At 41.2% G+C, this 12,425-nt stretch overlaps 1 protein-coding gene across 1 annotated transcript in view; it reads right to left on the bottom strand.

Annotated features, from left to right (window-relative positions):
- Window positions 1-12,425, bottom strand: part of LOC140479193 (solute carrier organic anion transporter family member 2A1-like) — a 144,727-nt gene that overhangs the window by 33,505 nt on the left and 98,797 nt on the right. The window contains exons 8-9 of the mRNA XM_072573233.1: window positions 11,866-12,030; window positions 1,293-1,494 (exon numbers count right to left, since the gene is read on the bottom strand). Coding sequence (XP_072429334.1) covers window positions 1,293-1,494; window positions 11,866-12,030 — 367 coding nt within the window. The remainder of the gene's footprint in view (window positions 1-1,292; window positions 1,495-11,865; window positions 12,031-12,425) is intronic.

Raw genomic sequence — 12,425 nt, 5'->3', positions numbered from 1 at the left:
GAGTTAGTGCAATTGCATACAATCTCAAGCAACTTGATAAAGTAACTGGTCAAAACTGAATCTTCATGTGACGTAACATGTTTTGAACTTACAAAGGATGCAAACAAAGGATACAGTTCCTGTAATGGAAGTCAAAGAAATCTTGGGGGACTAATGACACAAATGATTAAATTTTATGTTAAAATACTGGACTATAAAGTCACCACAACTAGAATACAAAGGGGTAGAAGTCATGCTTTAGCTGCACAAAGCTCTGTTAGACCACAGCTGGAGATTGTGAGCAGTTCTGGGTACCTTGCTTTATAAATGATATATTGGTCTTGGAGGGAGTGCAGTGTACCATGTGATTTAAAAACTTTCCTGTCTGACCTTTCCATTACTTGATGAATGCCAACATTGTCCCTCTCCAGAATTCAAATTAAGTGATGGGTTTGAATAAATTCTTAACATTAAAAGTGAACATAGCCCATAGTTTCGCTACTCCTCAAGACTATAAATTACCATGACATATCTGGAATACAAGGATTGCACTAGCTAAAGTTGGATTTCATGGAAATTATTGGGATAAAGGGTAGAATAATCAACGTTTCCAAGAGAAACAGTAGAGTAGAGAGAGGGAAGAATTTCCATTGATTGAGGATTCTAGGACTAGGAAGCATATTTTAAAAAGTGAAACCAGACCTTTTAGGAGTGAAATTAGGAGATATGTCTTGATATTAAAAAGGTACAAGTGTGGAACACTCTGTTCCATAAATGGCAATTGTTATTAGATTAAAACCTGAGGCTTTTTACTCAAAGGTCCATTATGATCTCATGGAGTAGTGTGATGATGTTGTGGCTTTAAAAGGTTATTTTGTCCTTTTTTTGTGAAAGGGTGGCTTTAAGACACAGCATTTGTGCACCATAATTGCAAACCTTATCAAATTGTTCTGCGGGATCTTGGGTTATTAACATGAATTTCGAGCCACAATCCTCCATGCAACAATATTTCTAGCCTCAGCTATTTAGATATGGGGAGTGTTTCCCCAGAGACTGAGGCCTACTACACAGGAATAAAAGAGCCAACTCTGGCTAACTCATGGACCATAAAAAAAATGAGGTAAAATGATTAAAATGGCTTTCTCTGCCTACTGTGTGCCTTAGGTCTGGGCCAATCTCAAGAGACACAACAGATTGAGCATTGTTATGCCAGTGCAAATCAGAATTTCATAAGACTCACAAACAGAACAAGAGATTTGTTCCCATCATTTTCTATTATATTGACAGGGAATTATTCCCAAACAGAGGATTACCTGTTGCCATTTTTACTGTAATTGATTCCAGCAATTTTCTGAGTTGAGCATCCCAAGAAAAACAGAGGAATGTTCAGAATAATGACCAGACTCAGAATGCTGGCTGAGCACCAGGGGATCTTCGCCAGGGAGAGACGGAAACGCTTCATAAAAAGCCCACCAAGGATCATTCCGACAGCAACAGCTGGAAGCATTATAGATCCTAAAGATAGAACAACAGAGAGTCATCAGTGAAATAAAAGCAAAAGCAAAGGTAAATCATTGCAGATTCTTGACACTGGAAATCAAAACAGAAATTGCTGGAGAAACTCTGCAGGTTTGGCAGCACCTGTGGAGAGACAAACAACCTGTGGAGAGATGCTATACTCCAGCATTGAGTGGTGTGCATTGCACAGTCTGACACTTCATGTCCAAGTGAGTACAGTGGATCTGTGTAATTGCATTACCAGCCTAATGTTCAATGTTGTTGTGTCAAATACAACAACATCAGGGCAAGGTGGCTGCTGAACATGATTGGCACAGACTAGGAGTGATCCTAACACCTTGGGAGCATTTAACAGAACATAAGTAGTGGGCGGAGAGCACCAATCGTGTGAAGCACATCCTGAGTGTGATTTTCTGGGATTTTGGAGTACCATGGAAATTTGGTGCAAAGTACAAGAGTGCTTTTAAAATTTTCTTTTGGCTCATAGTTTGTATAGCCTTTTAATTGGATAAACTGAGGCCCAGGATTGGTGGCCCAGCACTAAACTGAAGTTACATCACAAGAAAATAAGTTCTTCAGTAGGTAACAGACGTTCATTCGAATATTGATTAAAGACTAACTAAAACGCACCAGGGGCAAGTACCAGTCAAAGAATAAGAAAAGTGGAGGGTTTTTTTGATTAATTAATAAGAAAAGTGAATTGGTAAAAGCAAGTAAATTTAATTTAAAACATGGCAGGTATGGTCATCCGAGTTGACTGTGTGACCGGACACATGTGGGAAATCTTGAATCCTACCAGTGTCCAAGATGACCACATATTCAGGAAGTGCGCCCAACTGTAGTACCTTGAGCTGTGTGTTTTGGAGGTCAGGCAGTGGCTGGAGACACTGTTGCACACATGTGACACTAAGTCACATGGATATTACACTTAGAAAGATGGTCACACTGGAGCTGAGGGACTGGAGGAAAGAAGGAAATGGGTGACCATCAGGCAGTCAAAGAGAATCAGGCAGGTAGGGCAGAAATCCCTTTTGTTCCACTTACAAATTGTTCTTTTCTATTTAAATTTGTCAAGGACATTGTTCCTCAAGGGACTACAGTCAGAGCTAAGCTTCTGAGCCAGACAGCCTGACTGTTCAGGAAATGGGGAGAAAGAAAAAAAGCAGGACCCATAGTAACAGAGGAATCCTTAGTAAAGGGATTAGACCCCATAGGGTGTAATCACGGTATCACCCATTGTGCCATGGGCTGGCAAACACAGAAATACACAAATATGACAGATGAATGCAGTGCTCAAGAGCTGGTGCAGGAGGGAGATTCCCTGATCCATTGGGACCATTTCTAGGGAAGGTGGGACTTCTGCAACTAGAATGGTCTGCATTTGTAGCAGAATGGGACCAACATCCTTGTGGGTGGGTTTGTTAGTGCAGTTGGGAGGAATTGAAAGTAATTTTGCATAGGCAGGCCTTAGAAAAGGAACCTAGGTAGAGGGAGTTCAGACATGTTGAGTCTCAAGAGAGTAAGGCAAGCCTGGATGGCCTCTCCATTAATGTTAGAAGTATCATAAGTAAGAAAGATGAGTTAAGAGCATGGATTGACACATGGAATTGCAATATTGTTGCCATCACAGATGTGGTTGAGACAGAAACAAGACTGGTAACCCAATCCTAGTTATAGGATCTGTAGGTAAGAAAGGGGATTGTGCAAAATTAAAGAGTCAGTCACTGGAGTAAGGTGGGACAATATCTTGAAAGGGTCATTAAATGAGGCTGTGTGGGTAGCGTTTAGGATTAAGAAGGGGAAAATCACGCCCCTAAGCAGTCAGGGGCAATTGAGGAGCAGATGTGTAGACAATTCACTGAGGTGTATAAAAATAATAATAGGATTTTAACTTTACCAACAATTATTAGGATAATCCTAGTATCGAGGGTTTAGAGGAGATAGATTTTCTAAAACATATTCAGGAGACTTTTAAATCAACATAAAGATGGTCCAAAAGGAACAGTGCAGTGCTGGTCTTAATTCTAGGGAATGAAGTCAGACAGGTGGTCGAGCTAACAGTGGAGAAACATTTTAATGCTAGCGACCATGATACTCTACATGTTAAGTTTCTTATGGTAAAACAATGCCTCTTCTTCCTCGACTAGCTCAGGAAATTTGGCATATCCATAAGGATCCTCACCAATGTCTACAGACGGACATTTGAAAGCATACTATCCTGGTATGGCAACTATTCTGCCCAGGATTGTAGGAAACTACAGAGGGTGATGTGCACAGCCCAGGCCAACACAGGAGCCAAGCTTCCAACCATGGACTCAATTTACAAGGTTTTCTGCCACAGAGAGACTGCCACCATCATCAAAGACCTTTCATGCTCCAGTAATGATCTCCTACAACCTCTTCCATCAGGCAGAAGATACAGAAACCTGAACAAATGCACCAGTAGGTTCAGGGGCATCTTCTTCCTGGCCATTTTACACTATTGAACAGACTGTCTAGCCTCAAATAATGCTGATCATACTAACATTGATGCCCTATGCAATTTTACCTCTATGCCTGTGTCTAAAACCTTTGTTCTGTAAATCCTTGCTTATTATGATCTTGCTCGTAAGCAAAGTTTTCTTTATTATACTTTGGTATAAGTGACAAAAATAAATCAATGTAAAGGAGAAAAATGGTCTGCAGAAATGGGTTTTGGGTTGTGGAAAGGCAGATTTTATTAACATATAGCAGGATCTGTCCAAAGTCAACTGGGAACAGCTACTTGAGGGTAAATCTACAGTAGAACAGTCAGAGGTGTACAAAAAGCAATTGAGACAGTACAGGCTAAACATATTCCCTTCATGGGGAAATGTAGGCACAACAAGCCCAATTAGTCATTGGTATCGAGGAATATTCAGGACTGAATGTAAAGGAGAGGAGAGGCTTTTAATGGGTGCAAAGGGAGAAAATCAATTAAGACCCTAGAGGATTATGAGAAACACAGGGGGTCCACAGGAAAGCAAGGGTATGGCAGGGGGAGTGTGGTGGAGGATGGCCATGAAAAACTGGTGGGCAAGATTAAGGAGAGTCCCATGACTGGGATCCATTAAGGATCAAGGGAGCAATCTTTGTGTGAAGTCAGAGGACATTGGTAGAGTGATAAATGGATACTTCACATCTGTCTTGATTCAGGAGGACAATATAGCTGTAGAATTCATGAAGTTTCTTGAACAGATTGATATTGGAAGTGAGGGAAGTATTGGAGGAAATACTGATTTCACTCATTCAGCTGGTCGCAGCTGAAACACAGAGTGATGTCACAGAGAAGCACTGGGCCAATTAGTTGGTAAGGAATAGTGGGCGGCACGGTGGCACAGTGGTTAGCACTGCTGCCTCACAGCGCCAGAGATCTGGGTTCAATTCCCGCCTCAGGCGACTAACTGTGTGGAGTTTGCATGTTCTCCCCGTGTCTGCGTGGGTTTCCTCCGGGTGCTCCAGTTTCCTCCCATAGTCCAAAGATATGCAGGTCAGGTGAATTGGCCATGCTAAATTGCCCGTAGTGTTAGGTAAGGGGTAAATGTAAGGGGCATGGGTGGGTTGTGCTTCAGCGGGGCGGTGTGGACTTGTTGGGCCGAAGCGCCTGTTTCCACACTGTAAGTAATCTAATCTAATATGCCTTTAGGGACTAATTTAAATAGCAGTAATTTCAGAAAAGCATATTAGTAGGAGTAGTAATACTGTTAAGAGACTTATTGACAGCACAAGTAAAACGTCTGAGAATTTAAAGAAGACTACAGTTAAAGTAAGGGGAACATCTAACATGACTGGACAGGGTAGATGCAGGGAGAATGTTCCCAGGAGTGGGTGCATCCAGAATCAGGGGTCGCAGCCTGAGGATTTGGGGTGGATCATTTAGGATGGAGATGAGGAGACATTTCTTCACTCAAAGACTGGTGAGCCACAGGAAGTAGTTGATGCCAAAATATTGAATGTATTCAAGATGTGGCTAGGTATAGCACGTGGGGTAAATGGGATCAAAGTTTATGGGGAGAACACAGGACTCGGCTATTGAGTTGGAAGATTAGTCATGATCGTGATGAATGGGGGAGCTCGAAGCGTCATATGGCCTCCTCCTGTCTTCTATGTTCTATCTCTAAGATTAAGGCCGAAGAGCATCCTAGCCTCTCCCCATAACCCAACATTCACCATAGTCAACCCACCGTGCCTGCACATACATTACGAGGCAATTTCACATGGTCAATTCACCTAGGCTCCACATCTTTGAAGCATCTGGAGGAAACCCACATAGACAGGGAGAAAATGTGCAAACTCCACACAGACAGTCACCTAAGACTGGAATCAAATCCTGATTCCTGTCGCTATGAGGCAGAAGAGCTAACTCCAGAGTGTTAAGTGTCTAGATTATTAGCTGAACTATGAGAAAATTGGCATACAGATAAGAAAATTAGGGAACTAATCAAGTAGCTAAAGGAACTGTATGGGAAAGATGGGTTCCATTTCATGGGGCACTGGCATTAGTATTGGAATAGGAAGGAACATTATCATTGTGGCAGACTTCACCTGAACTAATCTGGGACCAATGTCTTGAGAGAAAGGCTAAATAGGATGGTCACAGGACTTTAAGCTAGTAAATAGGAGGGGGATGTCAATATAGTTTCAAAAACAAGTTACAGGAACAAAGCAGTCAGGAATCCTACCTAAAGTATGACAGTTAATGACAAAAGTATAAGAAGTGTATTGATTAAACAGAACAGAGAAATAATTAAAAAGTGAATAAAGCATCAGTGCTGAGAGTCAGGTTGCACTTTTGGTCCAAATAAGAGATCGACATACAAAGGCACTGAGTGTACAGAACAAATTAAATGAGCATTAACACATAGATATATATCAGGCAAAAAGATTTACAGGATGAAAGTGGCAGGAGTATAGCAGATTAGAAACTGATTAGAAACAAAATCACTGCAATGATGAGGGGGCAATGAAATAAGGGGATTCAAAGTAGACGATATATATAATGTAGACAATATCCATAAAACTGTGTACAGGCCCCTGGTATCATCTTTGAAGTGCTAAATTGTACAAATGTAGAAATTAGACAAATGTGTATCAAAGACAGGGTCATATTATTGGGGCATTTTAAATTTAACACAGTTTGAGAGAGGGAGGCAAACACCTGTCAGATAGCTGGAGCGTAATTTATTTGATAGAGTTTACATGGGCTTCAGTAAGCCCTGTGATAAAGTCCCATAAGGAAGGATGGTCCAAAAGAGCTCGTAAGATCCAAGGCAACTGGATCTAAATTTGGTTTGCAAAGAAGAGGCAAAGGGAAATGTTGGAGGGTTGTTTTGTGAATGGAAGCATGTGAGCAGTGATGTACTACAGAGTGTGGTGCTGGGGCCCTTGCTGTTTGTTATGTACGTTAATGACTTAGATGTGAATGTATAAGGTATAATTAGTAAGCTTACAGATGACATGAAAATTGTTGGTGTTGTTGATAGGAGGATGGCCTCAAGCTACAGCTGATATTGATCAGCTGGTAAACTGGGCAAAACAATGTCTGATGGAGTTTAATCCTGATGAGTGTGAAGTGATGCCTTTTGGGAGGTCTATTAAGGGAAGATATATACAATGAATACAATGAAAAGGGAGTACTAAGGAACAAAGAGACCTTGATGTACGAGTCCAAAGATAACTGAAGGTGAGAAGACAGGTAGTTAGGGTGGTGATGAAGGCATATGGGTAGCTTGCCTTCATTAGATGGAGAATAAAATATCAGAGCAAGGAAGTCTTTTATGACTTTATAAAACTGTACACATACTAGAATACTGTGTACAGTTCTGGTTGCCACACTATTATAAGGACATGATTGCAATGGAGAGTCTGGATGTGCTGGGCTTGTTTTACCATGGAGCACAGGTGCCTGAAGAGGGATCTGATTGAGGTGTACAAAATTATGACAGCCATAGACTGGTTAGATTGTGAGAATCTATTCCTCATGACAGACTTCTCTAAAACAAGAGGTACTAAGATTTTTTTGAAAAGATTTGTAGTTTGGGTTGTGGATGAGTTCGTACATTCGTTCGCTGAACTGGTGTGTTTTTCTCCAGATATTTTGATGCTTAGCTAGGTGATATCACTTGTGCATCTCCTGGTGGTCTGTTCCGCCTGGTATCTATGTGTCTCTGTTTCTCAGTACTTCGGTTGTATGTCTGAGTAGTTTGTAAATGTGGTCCAGTTCAGTGTGTTTATTGATTGCGTTCTGGTTGGAGTGCCAGACTTTAAGGAATTCTCTTGTGTGTCTCTGCTTTGCCTGTGCTAAGATGGTTACATTGTCTCAGTTGAATTTGCGTCCTTCATTGTCTGTGTGGTTGGAACTGAGAGAGCACTGGTCATGTCTCGTAGTGGTGAGCTGATCTTTGTGCACTCATGTAATCAGTTTTCTCCTTGTTTGTCCTAAGTAGTACTTTTCACAGTCCTTGCAGGATATTTTGTAGATAACTTTCATCCTGTTGGATGTGAATACTGGGTTTATAACCTTTGTGAGGAGCTGCTGAAAGATGTTAATTGGTTTGTTGGCCACGAAGATTCCTAGGGGTATGAGTAGATTAGATTAGAATAAATTCCCTATAGTGTGGAAACAGGCCCTTCAGCCCAAAAGGTCCACACCAACCCTCTGAACACTAACCCACCCAGACCCATTTCCCTCTGAATAATGCATCTAACCCTGTGGGCAATTCAGCATGGCCAATTCACCTGACCGGCACATCTTTGGACTGTGAGAGGAGACCAAAGCACCCAAAGGAAACCCACGGAGAACGGGGAGAATGTGTAAACTCCACACAGTCACCCGAGGCTGGAATCGAAACCTAGGTCCCTGGTGCTAATCGGGTAGTCCTTTCCGATGTGTTTTGATGTATAATATGGTCACTCTTGGGTCAGATTATGTAATGTCTTCTTTGGATTTGTTGCTTAAGTATCAGAGGCTAGTGCCATTTAAATCCCTTCAATAGGTGTTCCTGTTCTACCTTCTGGAGTTCTGGATTGCTGCAGTGTGTCCTTGCCTGTTTGAATAGTCATAGAATCATAGAGTAATACAGCATGAAAACGGATCCTTTAGCCCAAGCTGGTCCATGCTGACCATAGTGCTAACTCAGTTTGTTCCAACTGCCCACAGTTTGTCCATTTCCCCGTAAACGTTTCCCATCCCTGTATCTATCTAAATGGTTTTTTAAAATGTTGTTGTTGTACCTGAGTCAACCACTTTCTCTAGCAGTCCAATCCATGTACACACTACTCTCTGCGTGAAGACGTTGCCTCTCAGGTCCTTCTTAAATCTTTCCTCTCTCACCTTTAAACCTATGGCTCTTTGGTTTTCAATGCCCAATCCCCAGGAAAAATAACTATCTGCATTCATCCTATCAATGCCCCCTCATAATTTTATACACCTCAGTAAGGTCACCCCTCATTTTCCTATGTTTCAAGGAACAAAGTCCCTTTGGCCAACCTTTTCCTATAACTCAGGCCTACTAGTCCTGGCAACAGCCTTTTTTGCACTCTTTCCAGTTGAACTGTCATTCCTATAACAGGGTGACCAAAATTGTACACAATACTCCAAGTGCAGCCTCATCAATGACTTGTGCAACAGAACATAACATCCCAACTCCTATACTCAGTGTCTCGATTGATGAAGGCCAGCACGCTAAATGCCTTCTTCACCACCCTGTCCACCTGTTGCACCATTTTCAATGAATTATGTACTCCTACTCATAGGTCCCTCTGTTCCACAACACTCCTCAGGATCTTTCTACTTACTGAATAAATCTTACCTGGGTTTGACTTTCCAAAGTGCGACATCTCATATTTCTCTGCATTGAATGCCATTTGCCAGTCCTCAGCCCACTTTCCCAATTGACCAAGATCACTCTGTAATTTTTGATAATCTCCTTAATGCAGTTCTAATGCACTATGGTGGTACAGTGGTTAGCACTGCTGCCTCATAGCGCCAGAGACCCTGGTTCAATTCCTGCCTGTGTGGAGTTTGCACATCCTTCCCGTGTCTGCGTGGGTTTGCTCCGATTTCCTCCCACAGTCTAAAAATGTGCAGGTTAGGTGAATTGGCCATGCTAAATCGCCCGTAGTGTGAGGGGAATGGGTCTGGGTGGGTTGCTCTTCAGAAGGTCAGTGTGGACTTGTTGGGCTGAAGAGCCTGTTTCCACACAAAGTAATCTAATCTTTGTTTGTGGTTACTGTTATAGTGCCACTCATCCTTGCAAGAAAGGGAGTCTGCTGTTCTTTTCCTCTTCTTGAGTGAATTTTATTTTGGTGAAGATGTTATTGATGGTGAGTTTCTTCCAGTTGCGTACATTTAATGATGTCAAATATATTATGTACACACCAAATCAAGAGTTTGAGTTGGATGGTTGGGAGGGCTGTCTGTTCTAAGTTTGGCATTACTGCTTCTGCTATCAGTCCTGATACTGGGGAACCCATTGCTGTGCCATTGATTTGTCTGTATACTTGTCCATTGAATGTAAAGCGAGTAATGAGGTATAGATCTAGTAACTTTAGCATGCTGTTTTTGTTGATGCCTGCTGGTGTCATGGAGTGTCTGAGTAACCATTTAATCCAATAATGTGGCAATGGTATTCTTGGCTAGGTTGATGTCTATAGGTGTAAAGAGCACTATTTTTTGTCATTTAGATCAACAATTCTAAATCAAATATAGGAGGTATGGTTAGTAAGTTTATACATGATAGCAAAGTATAGTGGACAGTGAAGTAGGTGATCTCAGAGTATAATGGGACCTCGATCAGATGGATTGAAGGGCCAAAAAGTGGCAGATGGAGTTTAATTTAGACAAGTAGAACCAGCACCAATCCTTTCAGCACCTCACTGGTCACAAGCCTCCAGTCCAAACATTAATCCTCCATCACCACCCTCTGTTTCCCAACTTCAAGTCAATTTTGTATCCAAATGGCTATTTCTCCCTCGATCCATGTGACTTAACCTTGCTAACCAATCTGCCATGTGGAGCCTTGTTGAACACTTTAATGAAGTCCATACAGACACCATTCACTGCTTTGCCTTCATCAATCTTCTTTGTCACTCCTTCAAAAAGCTCCACCTAGTTAGTAGTGAGACATGATTTCCCATGCATAAAGTCATGTTGACTATCCCTAATCAGTTCTTGCCTTTCCAAAGACATGTAATTCTGTCCTTCTGAATCCGTTCAACAACCTACTCACCACTGATTTCAGGCTTATTGCTCTTTAGTTCTGAAGTTTCCTCATCACCATTCTTAAATAATAGCACCACATTAACCAACCTCTAGTTTTCCAGCATCTCACCCAAGGCTATCAATAATGCTAGGGGGGCCAGTAATCACTTCCCTAGTACAGTTCTAAAAAATGTTCAGAAATGGAAGGATCTAGAACAGCAGGTGCATTGAGCTTTTGAAGGTGACAGGATGTGATTACAGCAATTATGACCTTGGACTTTATAAATAGAGATCCTGAGGACAAAAGTGAGGAAGTTATGCTCATCCTTGATAAAGTCATGATTAGGTCCTAAGTCAAGTATTGCATCCAGTTCTGGTCACCACACTTTCAGAGGAATGTGTAGGCTCTTAAAAGGGTGTAGGTGAGATTTACCATAATGGCCCCAAGAATGAATAGTTTAGCAAAAATGTCAGGCTCAAGATGCTGGGATTGTTCTGCTTGGAGCAAATGAGATTAAGAGAATATTTGATCAAGATGTAAAGTGATCATGACAGGTAGAAGGTAGATTAAAGAAAAACTATTCCCAGTAGCTAATAAATTACAAGGGGTTAGGTGGGTGGGGGACAATATGAGAGGGCATCTTGCAAAACATTGAGTCTTGAGGCTGGTGAAGGTGGAATCAGAGATAAAGAAATTGGATTTTCACTGAAGGAATTAAATCTGGAGTGCCAAAGGGTGAGTGACTAGAAATGTTCTGTAAGAGGGCTAGCAAGGATTTGTTGGGTAGACTAGTCTCCTTTGTTCTGAGTCTATACAGCCCATCCTCCTATTGACAACAAATTAGGAAGGACAGTATATAGTGAAGAATGCTACAAAAAGACAATGGCTAATTTTGTGAGTGCATAAATTTTGACCAATATCATTCAACGCAGCATGTATGAGGCCATCCAAGTTGTATCTACAAAAGGCCCACCAGGGAAATCTGAATCTGTGGAGGATTAAAGTGGTTCTAGAATTGAAGATTCTGCCCAGTTAAAATCAAGGGCACGGGCAGCATTTGACAGTTGTTAGTGTTGACAAATGTGTGGACAAACAACAATGAACATATAACAAATTAATAAATCATTGCTCATGTAATTCCACTTACCTATGAGGAAATTTGCATAGGAAGCTGTTGTAGAGTACTGTTGTTCCAAGAATTTATTGAAGTATGTGGAGAGACCAGCAAGCATGGAAGAGAAACTACACTGAGCTATCACAATAATGATAAACAATGGATTCAGCAGCAACCTGGCAAGCATTTTGGGAAACTCTGTAAGAACAGAGAATACACAAGTTAGAGATATTTTGCAGTAGAACATATAGGCTATTCAGACAGTGAATACCAAACACAGATTGGAGCAGAGACTGCAGAGATAAAACAATTAGAGAGGAGAACATACAAACTGGAATACAGCACAGAATGAAACAACAAATATGGTTCACAGAATATACAAAACAATGTCAGGAAGGTAAGCATAAATTGAAACAAAACAGAAAATGACTAAATCCAGCTGTTTCAAAATTGAAATTGGGAAACAATACATAAAAGTTCATAGAAATTTGAAGTTCTTTTTGATAAGTGGTTATTGATAATCATTGTTAACAGTGAGATGAACAGATTTTTGTTCAATAAAACATATTTTGAGGGGAAAAGCAGGTTTGTGG

Source organism: Chiloscyllium punctatum, chromosome 6 (assembly GCF_047496795.1).
Source record: "Chiloscyllium punctatum isolate Juve2018m chromosome 6, sChiPun1.3, whole genome shotgun sequence".
Taxonomy (NCBI): Eukaryota; Metazoa; Chordata; class Chondrichthyes; order Orectolobiformes; family Hemiscylliidae; genus Chiloscyllium; species Chiloscyllium punctatum.
This window is presented reverse-complemented; position numbering and strand designations above follow the sequence as displayed.